Here is a 19,356-nt window from a genome sequence, read left to right as displayed (position 1 = left end):
AAATATAAACGGCAACAAAAAAAGCCACATCAGAACAAGCATAATTTTTTCTACAAGTTTTAATATACAATGAAACCAAATGTATTTTGGAATCAGTTTCTGTACATTCATCTGACAAAATAAAATAAAAAAAATCCCAAAGAGAACACCATAAAGGTGTTACACAAGAAAACAACAACTGAACAATCTGGCAAAAAGGGAAAACTGAGAACATTAATAAAGGACTGAATGGGTCTTCAGCAGGTCATCGAACGTTACACATGCCAGCGTGTGCGCCCTTAAACTTTTTTTGCAAGGTGTATTCATGTTAAATTCATAAAGTTATCTGTTAACCAGGACTTGAAACTCAATAGACCCATTTTGCAGGACAAACCCAGGCAGGATAACAGCACTAGCCAGTGAAGCAATTTGATATGAAAGCAATGGTTTCCAGAACACGATGGGGAACATTTTGCACGAAATTCTTTTCCTACTGTGTTTCAAAGAATGACACATCTTATTAACAAACAGATGGCATTTTGTCATGACTGTATACAGTAGGCTGCACTCGCGTTAATCTGCAAATTTGTGTACATAAAGATATCATCATCTGAGACTCCTGTGGATAACAAAGAGTAGAGCCTGACCGATGTATCAGTAGGCCAAAATAACTGGCTGATATTAGCCATTTGGAAAGAAAAAAGCCACAAAGAAAAAAAAAATTGGCCGATATATCAGATTAGGAGACTTTTTTCAAATGAAGTATCGGTCGGGCTCACAAACACCTACTGTTATACACACTTTAACTTTATTAGAGAAGTGGGTGACTGCCGGGTCTGTCTGTAACTGGGAGGGAGAGGCACAGTCCTGTAGTTTCAATCATATATTTTTATAATGAAATTCAGTAAGAAAACTCCTGTCTATTAAATACCACACCGACGCTTCTTACATTTTGTCTAAAGTAAATCTTATCTAATAAAACTTTGATACAAAAGAAGGCAACATCAGGGACTACCTGGATAAGAAAAACACACAACTGAGATCTGAGCTAAACTGAACTGTCAGTCGGATAATACACGAAATGTCTACCGGATGCCAGCAAGCTGAATTCAAACTACAAAAGCTTAAAAGAAACCAAAGATTAAAGCAAGGGGGATCCTAATAGAACTTAAAAAAAATAATTTTTAAATATATCACTTTGCAAACTAGGTTTTACCACTGTTATGTTTTCACACATTATCTGCTTGGGCATACTACATAGAAAATTGAATTTTAATATTTCTTTATAAAATAGTTATCAGTATAAAAACAAACAATAAAAAGTCTTGGATTGATTTGTGTGTCTAGATATGCTTTTATGTTTTTCTGCCCTTTATTTTTAATAAGCCAATTCTTTTATATTCACTAATAGGACCCCCAGGTAGTCAAAGGTTTACATTTTCAAGTTAACGCATAAAATAAAAGAATCTGCTATAAAAGAAATATTTTCAGTTCACGCTGAAATGACCGTTGCTCAGTATGAGCAGTGATTTTTAATGGCTACAGGAATGTGATGTGCTCAACCGCTCAGCTGCTTTCCTAGTCTATTATCCAGGTTCTGATGTCGGTAAAGGTTAAGTACAAGATCTCTGATTTCATCTCGTTTCCTTCGTGCCTGCTGCTGTGGAAACCATTGTTCTAGGTGTAGTGGGAGGTCAAAGTGCACCACGGGGTCCTGAAAGCAGAAGCAGAATTAATTATGTTGTCCTTGATTATTAGCTAAACTAAATATGATGTTAAAAAAGTGCTTTACCTTCAAAAAGCACTCAACGTATTGTAGCAGGTAGAGGCCACAGTCGCTGCTGTTATCCTGAAGGGGGACGTGGCAGTGTGAGCTTTTCATCTGATCAGGACCAAAGTCCCTCGGTGACCCACGACGCACCTCCCATTCTGACTGCAAGTATCTGAAAGACAAATATGTGTCATTAAAAATAAAAATAAAAATAATATAAAATTTCACACAGACCCATATCCATGCATACCCAGCTTCAAAATTGTGGATTTAAGGTGTCATACTTACTCCCGCAACAGTTTGAAGACTCGTTCATGAAGAGAAAGTTTAAGGGAATCCATGATAAGAATACACGGCCTACAGAGAGGACAGACAGCTGCAAGTCAGTGTTTACTTTTACATCAAGCTTTCATTTGTGAAGTCTCTTTGTTCGGATGTGTTTAAATACCCAGAGACCAGGGGGGAAAACACATAAACTTCCAAAACACACAAAGACCTTTGCCTCTTTTCCGCAAGTGCCTACTTGGCTCAGCTCAGCTGTTAGGGGTTTTACATTAAGTTGTAGTACCTTTCAACCACTGTTGTAAAGACATAAATTCCTGCACCATCTCATAGTATAAGAGCCTTATCCCTATTATTTAACTGTGTTGTTTATTGTTCTGGATTGAACACTGTACTATTTTTACTCTTTATCATGCTGCTGTAGCACAAAAATTTCCCTTGTGGGATCAAAAAGTATCCAACCATCTACCTGGTACCAGGTATTTATTAGTACCTGCTCAGCCAGGCTCCAAACAAGCCGAGTCGCTCCAAAGATGTGACATCATACTGCATGCCACCGATTAGTCGGTCAAAGGCATCACTCGATGACTCATGAGACCAACTCCTTCACAAAAATCTAAACCACCATTTTTGAAACCCAGCAACAAGGGAAACCAACACAGTGAGCGGCATGTTCACTCAACGGGTTAAATCAGCCAGTGGTGGCTGACCAGTAACTGTCGACAATGCTTATGACTTCATTAGACGTATGTTGGAAGCAGATTTCTGCTTAAACATATGCACCTAATACAGCAAGAGTAGCAAGATTTTAAACTCAATGCGATATTTGATTGGTAACCAGTGTAGATCAACAAGAGCCGGAGTAATAGGGTCAAATTTTCTAGTTCCAGTAAGAAGGCGAGCCGCAGCATTCTGAACGAGTTGCAGCCTTCGAAGAGAGAAGGCTTGGAGACCACAGTAGAGAGAATTACAATAATCTAACCTGGAGGTCACAAAAGCGTGGAAGTTTTTCCAGGTCCCTGTGTGGTATATAATACCACTTAGCTTTAGAAATCTGGTGCAGTTGAAAAACAAACTACTAAACCATTATCAGTGCATGAATATAAATGGTGTTAAGAGGTCAGAAAACAGATGATCAGAGGACAACAGGAGTTCTTTTTAGAATATGGACTTAAAAGGTGTAAAAACTCACCTTTTGCAAACTGTCTTCTTTTGCCACGTCAGCTCTGTACAACTCTACAAAGACAAAAATAGACTGAGCTGGCTTGCAGGAACAAACAGACACTTAAATATTCTTATATGTAACTGAATTATATCTTACTACTGGATTAGGTGGTGAATCTTTGGTGAATTCTTCCTGGGTATTTTCTAAAAGGCATGAAACGACACACAATGATTACCTTCACCTTTCTGTCGTCACTGGTATAAACACCACTTATAAACACCAAAGACAAAGAAGGCATGAGTCAAAAATACCTGTCTCTGTGTCTATATTGTCACTGCGCATAGGTGATTTCTCCGCATCATCATTAAGGCTTTTACTTCCTTGTGCATCATCTTGACTCTCAGACTCCTCCGTCACGTCGCTGCTCTTTCCTGTCCAGCCCTCGATTTTAGGCTCACCCAGTCCGGGAAAGCAAATGACAACTAAATACCAGTGAGCTCTAAATGGAGAGAGTCATGTGATGTGTTTAACAGCTTTACTGAAAATTAAAAAAGAGAAGAAAACTGTGCAAATAACACCTCCTGTGCTGAACTTACTCCTGATTGACAGGAACAAACAAGAAGTCCTTTTTGAAGATGTCGACGTGTCGTGTCCATGTCTTCACGCGTTGGTGCCGCCTCTGTCTTTGACAGCTGAATACAAACAAAAATAAAAACAATAAAAACATTTTTTTCCCAAGGTTGAATACACTTTGGAGTCGTGCCTGTAACATGAATCTTGATTACAGGACATATCAGGTCTAAATACATTAAACATGCAATCTATTAAGCATTGCATTTTGGTCTTTGAAGCTTAGATGGTGTAGATGAGGACATCTACACTAATGACCAATGCATCCAACTCAAAAGGTACTGTAGGTTATAATACTGTTTAAGGAGGATGTAGTGTATCTTAAACGGCTGGCAGTTATTGTGCTATCATGTTAAATCCAGTAAACTGTAAGAAGGTAAGAACTCCTCTCTTTTTTTAAGTGAGGACATTTCACACAATCAGTACACCGTAAAGCAGACTGCAAACTCTATCAGGGTTACTTACGAGTCGCTGTTGCCACCTTCACTGGCATTGTCCCGCCGCGTCAGCTGCTTGTAGAAGAAGCTGCTGAAAATGTGGGAGCGCTCGACCACTGAAGCAGATGCGTTCTGGAGGAGGTATCTGGTTTTAAAAACACAAAAATCAAAAACGATCAATTTAGAAGCATCTCTATGCCTAGACTCAGAATCAGTTAATGCCTTTTGTTTAATAAATAAAAAAAATAAAAGTTCATACTTGAGGTAAAAATCAATGATAACATCGTTAAGGTATTTCCCACTGTCAAGGCACTGCAGGTCCTCCATTGTAACAGTGATTCCTCCTTTCATTGGCGGAGGAGGAAACTGGATCAACCTAAGTAAGGAAGCAGGAGATAAGAATGATCCGTTATTTAGATCATCAGAACTTTTAGGTTATACATATTATTCAAAGTGTTTTTTATGAGGATGCACTGATCTCATAAGTCAGCTTAGTATTACGATAAATGGGGACCTCATAGTAGTATTAACACCACAAATAATTTGCAGTTTGTTTATTCATTCACTTTTGTGATTGATCAGTGATTGATCTAAGAATTAAGTTAGTTCAGTCAAAATATTCCCTGCTCTCCTCTTGTCGTCCATAAATATAATCCCAATAAGTTCCTCGCAGTGTGTTACAGCTTGAACATTTTAATCATTTTGCCTCTGGACATCACCACAGTGGATCTGAAATTAAGCAATCACAATGTGATCAAAGTGGAGGCTTAAACTTTATTCGAGGAGCTCAATAAAATATTATTTTAGCAATTTAGGATATTACAACATAGCACAATTTTCAAAGGCTCAGAATTAACTAAGAATTATACTTTGCAGTCAATTGGCATCCCCAGAGGTTCCTCCTTTGAGAAGCTCTGACAGTATTTACTGCAGCTGTGTTCAGCTGTTTGTTTGTAGAGCTCTCTGCTTTCACCAAGTGGAAAATAAGCTTGGGCTGAGATCAGCAGACTGACTTGGCCGCTTGAGAACTTTCTGTTCCTTGTTTTCAGGTAGTTTTAGCTTTGTGTTTGGGGTCATTATCCTCTTTAATAAAGGTCATCCAGGTGTCCGGATTTTGACTGCATCCAAGTAGTAAAGCATTTTGCAAAGAATTCATGCTGCTACTTCTATCAGTAGTCACATCATCAATCAGCAACAATGACCCAGTTCCACTGGCAGCCATACATTTCCATGCCATCAGATCGTCTCTACTGTGTTTGACAGATGATGTGGTATGCTTCAGATCACGAGCCCTTCCTTTTGTTCTTCATACTCTTCTCTTCCCATCACTCTGGTTCACGCTCATCTGGACTTAATCTTTCTGCAGAATCCTACTCCACAGCTGGACCAGATGTTTTTTAGATGTTTCTTAGCAAAGTCTAACCAGTTTGTTCTGTTCTTGACCAATACTAGCTGTTTGAATCTTGCTGTAGCCTCTCTGTATTTACTGTCACAAAGGCATCTTTTGATTATGGCCCTTGATGGTGATACAGCTACTTCTTTATAAATATTCCCGAATTTCCTAGATGTGTTGTGAAAGGGTTTTCCTCACCTATGAGAGCTTTACAATCATCCACTTAACCTGTTTTTCATGGTCAACCATGATTTTTTGATTTTCCTCAAAAAATAACAAGTAGCAGGCCACATCTATCCACAAAACTGCTCCAACCTCCCTGAATTAACACCTACATCAGCCCATTGAAGACTCCATTCATACTACACCAAAGTAATTAACTAACAGATAAACAGTTAAATAACACAAAAGTTCCTGGTTTTCCACTATTTATACTGGGTCCACAGTTTAAAAATATAAAAAACATTTCTATGAATTAATCAACTCAATTTATAATATCAATTTATAATAATAGTCTGTATAAGGAACTACCCAAACTTTTCCTGTAACTTTTTAACATTTAGTCTCACTTGTCCAGGCAACTTAAAATCAAAGTACCTGACATACACCTTTAACCACAGCTTTTGCTGTATTTCAAATCCTCTGTGTTGGTGTAAAGAAGCAGAAATTATAAAATTTCTGCCACTGTCCAAATACTTAAGGACGTGTCTGTACAAATATTTTAAATATACTGGTGGTCTGTATGAACAGATCTCAAACCTTCACTGATGGATCTCATAAGCATCTTAGCATAGGCTACTTGCCTGTGAGCCAGACCCTGATGTTTATATTTAGTCCAGCTGGAGCCTGGTTTACACAGTGACACAGAGTAGGATCCTCTGGTTCTACGATGGCACATTGTATACACAGGAGTCGGTTCCTCTTTCTCCTTCTGTGGAGGGAAATGCACATCACAGACCAGTGGCTGTCAGGTGAAGTGGGCACAAGCTAAATAAATGCTTGGAGGGGGGGGGATATACTCTTACTGAACCACCCAGTAGACACTTACATCAGAGGGACATTCAACCCTTTGTTCTTCCTGATCAGGCTTTGGTTTGAGCAAAGGTGCTTCTGTGTCTGCCTCTGGTGCGATCTCTGTCTCTAAAACTGAGTCTGTCTTTTGTGCTGTGGGCTTTTTGTCTTCTTCAGGTTCTGTGTCCGTGTTTGTCACACCCAGCATGGAGAGCAGGAAAGAGTCTAGTCCAGTTCTTCTAATCAGCTCTATGCTATCATCCAGAGAAAGAACAGGAGACAGAACGTCTCCCAACTCACTAAATCTGTCTGTATTGTGCCTTAAATTGGTTTGTTCATTTGCCAGAGTCTTGAGACAGACAATGTCCAGGAGAGAGCGCAATAAAGCTCCCTCCATTCCCTCCAGAGGTTCTCTCAGAGTCAGCAGGATGAAAGGGCTGGCTTTCCCTATTAAAACAGAGCGCAATATGAAATAATGCTGAATGTTGGCACTATATAACAGAAACCTTCAGCATTTGTAAGTTTAAATGACCAAAACCCTGAACTTGTCATCCAGCAGTCTCACCAGTGTTCACAGCTCCATCTTTTTTGGCCGACAGCAGGCAGAGGTCCTGCTGTACCGAAGCTGCAGCAGTTTCTGACACACAAAATAGCAGCACAGCAGCAGGTGTGGGCTCCTCATCACCCTTAAAGTGCAGCTGTCGTTCTTCCAGTTCCTGTCGCTCCCAAACACTGTACCTCCTCAGCTCCGTACGCTCAAAGGTCAACTTCACCTCCAGCTCCTCACTGGTGTCTGAACACAAGATGCGGTCGTAAGGACAATACATTTTTACAAAAAGCTTTACACTTTATTCTTGTTTCTGGTATTTTACAACAATGTTTGTCTTGTTAAATTGACAAACAGCTTGTATATTTTGTGCAAGTATTTTTAAAGTATAAAGTAACAATTTTGTTCTTGCCTTTTATAAATCCTTTTCTAGCTAAGTAATAGTTTTGGTTTTAATGCTTTGGAAAATAATGTTCAACCACTCTTCTTTAATAGAAACATGGGTTACGCACACAAAGGCAGGCTAAAATGTCATTAAATGAACCCATAAATTGACGGAGTTTTACAGATTCAGAGGTGAAAGTCTACTGGGATCTTGAGGGTTTGACGCATTAGCACAAAGAAGCTAAGCAAAATAAGTGAAAAGCTAGGAGAGGATACTATGCCAAAACAAAATGAGGTGACTTGTTTTTGTGTCAAAGCTTATACAACCCTGCCCAAAGGCACAAAAATGATCAGAAAAGCTGATAGAGAGAGGTTCTCTTTAAAAGTTATTAAGAAAAGGAATTACTTAAGATCAAAACATATTTACAATATTACCTTGGAGTGGGATGATGATTTCTTCCTTCTCTATCTGTGAACAGGGAGAAAGATGCATTAGATTTTCAAATTCTGTGCATGCTTACGCCCATCTTAAGCCCATCTTTGCATTTTATTAGGGTTACCGCGATGGGTCCATTTGCTTTTCCATGATAAACTCCGCAGTGCAGACCACAGAAGGGCAACTCCATGCAGGAATAGTCTATATCGAGACTGGGAGCTGAAGTCACTGGAAGAGTAGTGTTGTGCACAACAAACACCTGCAAAACACAAACAGACACACACATGCAAAGTTTACAGGAAATAGAGCAAAGCAGGCTGCGCAGCCGCACAACGAGGCAAACAGATTAATACACGGTAATGTCAGGATAATAACAGACTACAAAGATAACTAGTGGCATGATTAAAGGGCAGCATGCAGAGGCTATATAAAATTGTTGCTTTGGCACCATCTGGTGGTGGTTAAAAGAATGACATGGCAGTTTACAGGTATTCCGCTGTCTATTGAAAAATAGTATATCAAGATATTTGTCTTGATATGTTGCTCAAATGAGAAAAAGAGAGATGACGCAGGAGTTCACCTGGTTGTCTATTCTGCAGGAGTTTGTTTAACCTTTTTGTGGCACTAAATAAAACTGATCTGTGATATTGTGCTACAGCTAAAGAACACACACACACAAATATTCTTACTCACTGCATGCACTGCAAAGCTATTTAAAGCTGAATTCAGTGACTCTTCCTGCCAAAATTTGATGCATGTGCTAAATGCATCGACTATAAACCATTATTAATGTACCGGGTTTGAAACTCTTGATGTTCTCCTTATAATGCCACAATCTTACTATGGTGGCAGTTTTTGAAAGCAGCTGTAGAGTGATCTTAGTTCACGTGACTGTGAAATCGATAACATATTGGTTTCGAAAAGAACAAGTTCTTCCTTTTATTATATCCAGACATCCACGTGCATGGCTCCTCTCTCCCTTCATGTCATTGGGTCAGATACAAGACTAAGTGGCTGCAGCACAGGCAAAGTATTGTCTTTCAATTAGCAGTTGATGACTTGGACACCCTGGGGTGAAGTAAAACCTTAGGCTCCTGGATCATGTCTGTAAAATACCCTTTGTGATGTCATGTTAATCTGGGCATTAGCTCAGCTCAGTTTAGAGGCATGTGCGAGGCTGTTGTCTGCACAATATAAAAAAGGAAAAGAACATATAAGGGGATTATAAAAACTGAGATCACATATGAAATGTGTTTGTGCTGGACTGAACACACTCTACGAACCTGCATGCCAGCAGTGTGTTGCTGTTTGGCCTCAGCTTCCTGTGACGACTGCCCCTTTATTACTGTGTCTTCCACAGCGACCAGTGTGCGGACTTGGCTGCAGCCCCGAGAAACGTCTCCACCCTCCTCATCGTCACTGGACAGCACAACTGAAACACAACCATTAAGACAGCATGAGGCCAGAGTGAACCTTTTCTTTGGAATTCTCTAAAATTACAAAACGCTTGAGGACACATAAGCCCCTATCTGACACTGCATAATGGAAATGTAATGGGCTTTAAAGCCACAGTGAGGACAGTAGTAATCCAGGAAAAGGCACGTGGGTAAGCTAAACAGTGAAAACATTGTAGCTGCTAATTGTATTTTCACGTGCTCCCGGATGGCCCCTTTTCCTGAGTCAGTCTTCAGTGTGTTCATGTGCCTCATAAACATAGAAAGAACATGGATGCTACAGAGAAGTTGTATTTTAGTGTTTAAGGCATTAAAATAACAGCTTGTTAACTTGATAAATAAGTAAGTCCTCAGGGTAGCTGACATCTTTGACATTTTTATTAACTTTTCAAACTAATTTTGGTGAATGTATGCAAAAAGAAACTAATGGTTACAACCTAATAACATACTGCTTCACACTCAAAAGAATCAGCTGAATTGGTTCAGGCATCTGACTACTAGGATGCCTCCTAGTAGGGATGGAGCCCAAAACCTGGTTTTGAATGAACCCTGGGAAAAAAATAATTAAAAACTGGAGAATCAATAAGCACCAAAATTATCAGTACTGCTTTCAACCGTGGAGAAATAAAAAAGAAAGAAATTACATGTATTTATTGCTAAATAAATAAATAAAGTTATCTTTTACATTTTATCGGACCACCGTTACTGATTAAGAGATTAGTTTAAGATGCATTTAACCAGTCCAACAGATAGCGCCCTCTGTGTCGCACGCAAGGGCCAGGGTGCAGGGGAGGCTCTGTGTCACACATATGCACACACAAATCCTGGTCTTTGTGAAGAGGGCTGAGAGAATTAAACGCTCAAAAGTATAGCTGTACTTTGTTAGAGTGAAACGGCTCGTCACCACAAATGCAGGTCTTTTAATCTGTTAAAACAATTAGCAAAAGCCTATTTCTCCAACACATTGACGTGGAAAAATGAAGGGTTTTTAAACTGCTTCGTTTGTAGTTCATCTGTCATTGTCATGGATAAGAAGTACCGCTAAGGCTATTAAAATGGTAGCAGAAATACTATGCCTCTAGGCTGACTTGGGAATGACTCAGTAACACACACACACACACACACACACACACACACACACACACACCGAAGAGCTTGAGGTTTAGGTATCCTTGCTTAGACTTTTTCCCGTGTCCCGATACCAGGTACGCAAAAGAAAATAGATGTAAATTTAAACCACATCTTCAAATTTACCATACCATAACTTTCCAGTTAGAAACAAAGTTGTCCACCCTATAATGCACACAAGCTACAACACCAAAAGTCAGAGAAAAACTAACAAACCATTTTTTAAGTTTTTCAAATCTCAGCATTAATGCTATGTGCTTATCCAAAAAAAAGATATTTGTTGCTGTTTAACTCCATACACTAATGTTCGTTTTATCCTAAAAAAAATCCAGCACCAACAAAGCTCCACCTATAATGAAGTCCATGCTGTTAATAGGCAGTAGCTTTCTCTCTCATAATCGGGAATATTGGTTGTGCAACTTTTCTGACTAAGAGCCGCTTATAAAATGTATGACTTAGTAATACACTTTATTTTGATGACCGCTATTTCAAGGTGAGCCAATTTCAAAGTCACTGAGCAGATGCAGCACAATTAATTACTGAAGTTTTGTTTAAATGAGGCCCTCTCTCACACACACAAACACACACATAACAAAAGAGCAGAGTGGTATTCATTTGCCTGGTTCTGGCCTGCTCAGACACACTCAGCAGTGGACTGAAGCCACACGTTTGTTGGGTGTACTTACTGGGCTCAGAGGGACTGATCTGATTCCCATTGTCCTGTGTGGATGACAGGCTTTGTCTTGGGCTGCCAGTAACATCTTCGCGTTCCAAATCAGGGTTGATGACTGGGACAAGAACTTCTGTTCCATCGTCTTCACCCACCGTGAACTGCACTATGCAACGCTCCAAGCTCTCCAAATCGCCATCCTCTCTACTGTCCTCATGACAAATGGGTGCAGAGAATGCTCCTCCATCTCTTCCATCTTCTTCTGTGAGCTGAAGAACGCTCTTGCGGTTGCGTTTGGGGCTTTCCGTTCCATTGCATTGGGACGCCGAATCCCTTCTTTTCCTCTTCTATCACACAACATAAAGTATAATGTATCACTTCTGCTGTTTACTGAGCACACAGCATAAACTGAAAGATTACAGAGCCATTTTTAGAATACAGTAAAACAAAATAAATTTTTAATCTCACTTTTTAGACATGGAATAACAACTGCTGGGTCTTAAAGATGTTGGTAGGCAGGTTACTAGTTTCCCAGCTTTTGTTCTAATCTAGTTAACTGTAGCACTAAATTTACTAAAACGATACAGGGGTGGAATTCATGCAGTAACTCTTAGGCTCAGGTCACAGCATGCTAATATGTACTGGGAAGTAAGTAGTGACCCGTCACTTTATCTCCTGAAAAAGTTCCTTATATGACTGAATCTCTTAAATTCAAAGAGGAAGTGAGCTTCTGTCTCAACCTAATCTGTCCAACAGTCACATTTTCTATTGGTTTGCCAACACTTTTTCTCTTGTCACCTGCCAGTTCTTGATCACTGAGCCTGCAGTTGGTTAGGATGCGTCTCTACTTTTTATCTCTAACTTTAGAGCCAGAATCTCCCCACACATGATCTCAATTTTTATGGCCAGGAAGTATGCCAATCAATTTTGGCTTTCAGTTTCTGTTTTTCCAGTGTTTCAGACTGCTTGCGTGGAAAGGACTCAAAGCCTTATTCAAAGCACAAGGCTGACAAGAAAATTTGCTACCATGTTTGCATAGTGTGGTGCACACCTGCTGAGCTCTCCGGGGATTGGTTAAGTTTAATCAAGGTTGATTGTTCCTGGTTTCATTTTGAGTTTTAAAAGTGGTACTCACCAGACTAGGCTCTGCATCTTTTTCTGAATCAGTCCACCTGTCTTTGATGTCACAGGACACTATATCCTCAGCAGGCTCCCAGCTCAAAGACAACCCACAGTCTGCATGACAAACATATAAAGTTAAAATACACTCATACACCACTGACAACCTATGAATGGAATTCCCTGTCCTCAAAGCAGATCAAAAACAGGAAAACAATTACTAAACTTTAAACACTGATAAGTAAACAGAGTAACATGTGATGTCTTTTGCTCTATATAACTTTTGTTTTTTTAAATCTACTCTGGAAATAAGATCAGCTGTGGATGGAACGGTAATGTCTCGAGTACACGATTTATTCACAGTTAAATCCAACATTGTCTTTATGACAACAAAGTCAGTCACAAAAGAGCGCCAGCAGCATTAAACCAACAAGTGCATCAACTCTTCATGTTTACCCACCTACAACTTCAGCAAATCTGTCATCTTCTGTGTTGTCCTTGCCTATTATCACCTCCTTGATATCTTTGCTTTCTTCTTTGTCCTCTTGGTTGTCAACATTTTGTGGTCTTCTTCTAAGGCTCAACCTGTGGAGAAAAAGATGGGAAAAGATGTTCTGATTATGATGTACAGTTTATTCCTGTTTTTAGCAAACTGTTAAAGATGAAATTGGGCGTTTCCATTCAGGTCTGGGTTGAAAGAAAAAGTATGCTGGCTTTAGTGTAAAGTGTGTTGTATGTAAATATGTTTCCCCAATTAAAATGAGCTACTGCAGATTCTACAAGCCTCTAAAGATGTTAAATTAATGAAAGTGGTCAGAAAGACATATACTTTTTAACTTACTTTCCCCCCTTTGTCTTATTGGGTTGGTCGGTGTTTACCAGAACTTACTGCTCGTAAGGATATTTGAGAGAGACTGACTGCTTCATCTAACTAATAGTCCTTCACATTACTTCTTTTACAATGCTATCCCACCTTTGGGAGGTTGGAGTGACAGTCCTCTGGTTGCGCTTGGGTGTCACGCTCTTGCTCCTGTTATGCCTGGCTTCCCTCTGACTGGATCTAGTGTCTCTGTAGGTCGGAGTTTCCTCTCTACACTGACCGCTCTCCCTCCGTCTGCTTGGCGTTTGTCCTCTGTTCTTCGCACTATGAGTCTTTTTTGTCCTTTCCATATACTCCATGCCGAATTTTGTCTTCAGGACATCTGTCAGGATCAGAAGAGGCTTCCTCCTGTGGGAGAAAGCAGAGAATCGTTGATTCACAACCTTCCTCGAGCGACGTCTTCTCCGCATATTGTTCCCATCAAGCCCACTGAGGTATTCAGGCTTAAAACTCCTCTATCTCTGCACGTGAGACTTTATGTGTGCCAGCTGATCAACAGGGTGCGGTCTGCTGGTGTAGATAAGTCACATGTGCAGAAATGATAAGCTTGGCTTTGAGTCATGGTGTTTGCAATGGTTCCTTTATGGACCGCAACTCTGACCACTGTGCAAAATTAATAAAATATATACAGAAATGGCAAATATGCCTGGGTGGCCCAAACAGGCATTTTAATGGTCGTATACTAACTGTGCAGCATCTGTCTTAAAGAACAATGACCACCTCCATCTATTTCATTTATCAGCACTCTTTACCCTTCTTCTCCCATTTCTGTTGCTCCTGCAAGTGCTCTGCAGAGAAATTATATTACTCTAATTTTGCGGAAATACTGCAGTGACACTTTTTTATTTTTGTTGTCCTGGAGTAATGAAGGTTAGATTAAGAGACCTTGGAGAACTTCATTATTAATTGTGAGCGCCCCATTTTATGAATGCTTAAGACTGCAAAAAATGTTATTTTTTTTTATTTATTTATTCATTTTTTTTACAGAGAACATAAGCGCAGTACGCTTCAGTGTAGACAACAGCACATATTTATGAGTTTTAAATCATAAGCAGATATTTTAGTGCGCAGTCCGCAGTTTAAAAAAAGTCAAATCATCACACGACACTTCTTGCCTCCTTACCTGTCCATGTCCAGTGCGATCATAGCTGCATGGCTGTGATCAAACTTCGTGGATCCATTTTTATGCGGTGACTTGCGATTTCTGAATTTGCAATCTGCAAACGCAGTCCAGGAAACCTTTCAAAGAGGAGGCAGACACTGTTAGTTATAAGAATAACCCAGAATAACCATGTTAGCATAAACATAATGCTGTACCTGTCTTTCTAATTTTCCATACTCTGATGAAAGACATGCCATGGGGATTCTGAGTGGATTTTCCATCTAAAATTAATATGGTTATTAGTGACCATGCTTGTATGAAACATATTGTAATGCAATAAACAAAAGCGCAAGATTTCTTTCACACAACTAAGGAAAAAAAGACCAGCATTGTCCACTTTCAGCTGTTTCTCAAGAAGCATCTGTTGCTTCTCGTTTTGTGATTGTAAACTAAATCTAGACTTCTGTTAGGAGAACTTAGCATTGTGGTATCTTAAGAGGTGTTATTTTTGCTAGTTTTCTGATATTTTACAAACACCAGCAATGAATAAGTTCACCGAAGACATAATCAGCAGCGTCAGTGGGAGTCAAAGTAACTCAAGTTGCAATCCTTGTAACAGCTTTTAAGCGTTGATTATGCAAGGAAATCCACTAAGTACAGCTCCCTATCCTCAATCAGTCAGGTCTCCAGCCCTTACTAGGAAGAGAGTGGGCTCACTGATTATCAGACTCACAAGAGCAAACCTGTGAGAAAGTAAAAGAATCCCAATTTGCAACGTGCTTGTGATCAGCAAAGGGTATGAATGCAGCAATGAAGCCATCAGCACCACAGGATTGGGCCAAGAGGAAATACAATTAAAACTGCACACTCACACAAGCTCACAAGAATGAATGGATGAAATGGAAAGTGGGTATTTCATAAAACATAGGTGATATATATATATATATATATATATATACCAGGTTATCCTTGCTCACTGTAAATGGAATAGTTAAGGCTCTCCTTTGCTCCATCATGGTCCACGGGTAAGGCACAGCAACAAGACTGCATGAAGCAAACAAACAGACAAATGTGAAAAAAGCCATATAGTGTGCCATCATCATCATTATTATTATTATTATTATCATCTTCAAGAACAGTAGTATGTGAATGTGAAAATGGTATAAATCTAACAAACAACAAGTTTTGTTGGAAGAAAAACTCCATCTGGGTGGCTCAGTCAAATAACTTCCAAAAGATGGACATGCTAACAGATTCCTGCCAAATGTTAATAAAATTTAGACAACTGTGATAAAACAGAGAGAAATGTGCGGTAATGGGACTTCCTAAAACAGGAAATACTTGCTGACATATAGTTGTATGACCTATAGTTAGTTGTGAGACAAATATTAACACAGGAATACAACATAACTGCTTCCTCTTGGGATATGTTTTCTGAACATTGAAACAAAACACATTTTCCAGTTTTCATGGAATATTTTATGAACAAAAATGACTGATTTAATGAAACATGACATAACACTGTGTTTTTTTATTTGCTCAGGCAAAAACATGGCACATGGCAAACCACACATTCAGCTAAACACTCAAACATTATTAAAACTGAATAATAACACCAGAACATTACCACAATAAGCTTTCTTTTTTTTTTTTAATTGAGTTATACATTCATTCCCCGGCCACATTATTAGATACACTTTGTTACTATCAGGTTGGACCCCGACTTCAGAACTATATTAATTCTCCATGGCATAGATTCGACAAGTTGCTGGAAATATTCCTCAGAGATTTTGGTCCACATTGACATAAAAGCCTCACACAGTTGCTGCAAATTTAATAACTTCGCATCCACATCCCACAGGTGGTCTATCGACTGAGATCTGATAAACTCATTGTCAAGTTCAAGAAACCAGCTGGAGAAGATTTGACCTGTGTGACATGGTGCGCTTTCCTGCTAGAACCAAACCTGAGATGATGTTTACACTCTGGTCATAAAGGGATGGACGTGGCGAGCAATTCTCAGGTAGGCTGTGATGTTTAAACGGTGCTCAGTTGGTACTAAAGGACCTTAAGTGTGCAAGAAAATATCCCCACACTATTACACTTCCACCACATGCTTTCATGTTGTTTACCTTAAATTATAATACTACTAACAAAATGTTGCAGCAGAAACCAGACCAGAATCGGACAATGCCTGTGCACAATGTGGCCTCAGTTTCCTGTTCTTAACTGCCACTCCGCTGTAGTCTTCTGCTGCACCTTTGTTCCTTATTCTGATGCTCAGTTTGAACAGGTCCTCTTGGCCATATCTACATGTGGAAATGCCTCAAATTGATGCCATGTATTTGGCTGTATTTGTTTTGAGTTGAACGGGTGTACCTAATAAAATGGTCAATGGGCATATATCATTATACATCTGACGTAAATGTCTCTCAGAGTGTGTCAGACTGCAGAATATTGCAGATACATTGCCCACGTTGTTATCCTGGCCAGCGAATCACGAAAGTATGATAACTGACTTCAAACCCTGGAAAGTATTATTCAGTAAATAAACCCTCTCCAAAAGAAAACTACATCACATGTTGCTGTAAAAGGGGAAAAGGGCACTTGGCAGACCACACGAATTGCTGCCAGCCATGATCAAAAGACAATGTACTTCCTATATGTTTAAACTCACATGCATTTCCTATTTTGCATCAACCACCATCGACAGATCTTATGAAGTTAAATGAATTATAAATCAGTTTCTTTGTGGACTCTCATAAGGCAAAATGATGAAATGCAAACTCAGAAATATATATAAAACTCAGTGTTGTGACTGTAACAGTACCGACTTGCAGCTAACCATAAGCGACCGACACTGCCAGTTCAGCAAGCAACACTCCAGCTTTCTTTTTTAATTGAAGCTGATGTTTAGCGCACATGCTGCTCCCAATCCAAACAGCCAACCTTTATTATGGTTGTAACACGGCACATTGTAACCTCGGAGGTCACCGTGCACACCTCGTGTTTATTTGTGTTTATTTTCTCTGCCTGAACACACCAGAAAGATGAAATCTGATTAGCTCTCGGCTGCAGCTAGCAGCGTTAATACTATGGCTTACCCATGATGCTAGAGACACGCAGGAAAGCTAAAGCTTACCCCAGGCCACAGCCGCTCGCAAGTGCAACGCACAGTATCAGGAAACTGGAAACCTACTTTCCCACGGACGTGTACACCTGCACCTTACAGTCACAGAAGGCACACATTTTCCACAGTCCGATAGCGTACTCAACGGGCGCTGCAATATTCCTAAGGAACATCCGGTGAAACCCGGAAGTGCATCCAGAGGAAAACAAGAGCGTGAAGAGCAGTTTGTTCCCAGGCCGTGCTAGGGCCGGTGTTCTGAGCGGGCTGAGACCAGGGCTGGATTGGCCATCGGGCATACCGGGCATTTGCCCGGTGGGGTGCTCGTGATTTTTCGTTTTTATGGTCCGATGGGGGTTTATATCTTTTTTTTAACGATATAAATGAATGGTGGTGGATTGGCCAGTTGGTCATGATCGAATCTGGGCTTGACCAGTTACAGCAGAGGAGGTCGAACTTTAAAGTTGAGGTGAAAAGGAACGCGATTTCATAACTACTTCAACTAGAAAGTTACTAATTCAATCATGAAACTGATCAATAATCAGCTGATCGGCTTTTCTCTCTGGGCCAAAAAGAGGAAACCAGCAGATGTCGCGCTAAACAACAGCAGCACGTTTAAGCTTGATCAGCTGTCGGTAGAATTTATTTAATATTAATTTCTAGTATCAGCTGATGTTTGTTGGAGCCACAGTTGTAAAGCTGCTGGTCATAATATAGGTTTGGATATGTGGTAAGAGGGAAACATGAAGATGAAACCAGGAGATGTCCTTACTAAATCATCAGAGCTGAACAGGGGATGGAGAAACAGGTTTACATTTTAGGTGACATGAATGAGTTGAAGGGAAAAAATGAACTGTTTCTGAGAGACAAATAACACCAGGATCTATACTTTTCTTTCTTATTCTCATTTAAAATGTCTAGCTTTTAATAAATATTTATCTGAATCTTACAACCAAAGTTTTCATCTGATGTAAAATGTATAGAAATACATTATTGTATTCAGTAAATATTAAGTCTAGTATATACCCTAGTAAGTTATAGTATTCTTTCCTTTGGGAAAGTACCATTTTTTTGCTGGGAGTTGGCAACCCTATTAGTTAGGTATATGTAATTATAAATTAGCTTGTTTTATATTTTTGCTAAAGACCGTTTAGAATACCAGAATAGGGAGGGTGGTGTAGGTTTAAGTTTATTATAAAGGCTTTATGGCTTTTCCTATAATACCATGGTGGTCCGGTCACTAGTCAAAATGCCCGGGCTGATTTTTTGTCCCAGTCCAGCCCTGGCTGAGACTGTCTGTAATTAATTAATAATTAGATGTACAGCAAAAGCTGCAAGTACTAGCTTTGTTTTAGGAATAATAATGAATTCATATTTAAATCTAAACAATTAATTATATCATGATTTAATGACCAATAATTATAAAAAATAATTTACTAGTCAAACAGTCTTTTAATACATATGTTTTAAAGGGGATATATTAAGCTAATAATAATAATAATAAAATTGTAAGATTTTTTTTTTATCACAAACTGTATTAGGAATACAAGGCATTTAAAATTTACTTTTTACTTTGTTCGCTGTTTTCTCTTTCCTGTTAGACACTGGACTTGATTTCCCTTCCTCTATTTTAGGAGAAATGTGGTTAAAACTCGGGTTCCTTAAAAGACACTATACAAATTTCAATTACTATTATTATAATTACTTTTTGTTATTACTATGAAGTCTTTCTCTCTTTTTTAGCCATACCCTACAACTCACCATTACTTCTGAGATGTAGCATATCACAGTTGCATCAATTAAAGGAAAACTTGGCAGCTTTTGTCTAGTATTTAAAGGAG

The 19,356-nt window shown here is 39.3% G+C and overlaps 1 protein-coding gene across 5 annotated transcripts; it reads right to left on the bottom strand.

The window, feature by feature from the left end:
* Nucleotides 1-104: 104 nt before the first annotated feature.
* On the bottom strand, nucleotides 105-17,765 carry LOC146500423 (sentrin-specific protease 7). Of its 5 annotated transcripts, none has more exons than XM_085134921.1 (23): nucleotides 17,588-17,764; nucleotides 15,348-15,432; nucleotides 14,604-14,669; nucleotides 14,410-14,525; nucleotides 13,380-13,634; nucleotides 12,867-12,991; nucleotides 12,423-12,523; nucleotides 11,304-11,634; nucleotides 9,319-9,467; nucleotides 8,160-8,294; nucleotides 8,035-8,068; nucleotides 7,234-7,461; nucleotides 6,706-7,115; nucleotides 6,461-6,588; nucleotides 4,524-4,640; nucleotides 4,293-4,409; nucleotides 3,794-3,889; nucleotides 3,509-3,696; nucleotides 3,354-3,400; nucleotides 3,225-3,268; nucleotides 2,039-2,107; nucleotides 1,772-1,922; nucleotides 105-1,693 (listed from the first exon to the last, which is right to left on the bottom strand). In XM_085134921.1, the coding sequence occupies exons 1-23, from the start codon at nucleotides 17,689-17,691 to the stop codon at nucleotides 1,538-1,540; spliced, it is 3,252 nt and encodes a 1,083-aa protein (XP_084991047.1). In that variant the 5' UTR covers nucleotides 17,692-17,764; the 3' UTR covers nucleotides 105-1,537. The 5 variants fall into 5 exon arrangements, with proteins under 5 accessions (XP_084991047.1, XP_084991048.1, XP_084991049.1 ...); XM_085134923.1 differs by having other exon boundaries at nucleotides 106-1,693; nucleotides 17,493-17,711; XM_085134925.1 differs by lacking the exon at nucleotides 17,588-17,764 and adding an exon at nucleotides 17,531-17,573 and having other exon boundaries at nucleotides 106-1,693.
* Between the last annotated feature and the right edge of the window lie 1,591 nt (nucleotides 17,766-19,356).

This window comes from Neolamprologus multifasciatus, chromosome 16 (assembly GCF_963576455.1).
Source record: "Neolamprologus multifasciatus chromosome 16, fNeoMul1.2, whole genome shotgun sequence".
Lineage (NCBI taxonomy): Eukaryota > Metazoa > Chordata > Actinopteri > Cichliformes > Cichlidae > Neolamprologus > Neolamprologus multifasciatus.
This window is presented reverse-complemented; position numbering and strand designations above follow the sequence as displayed.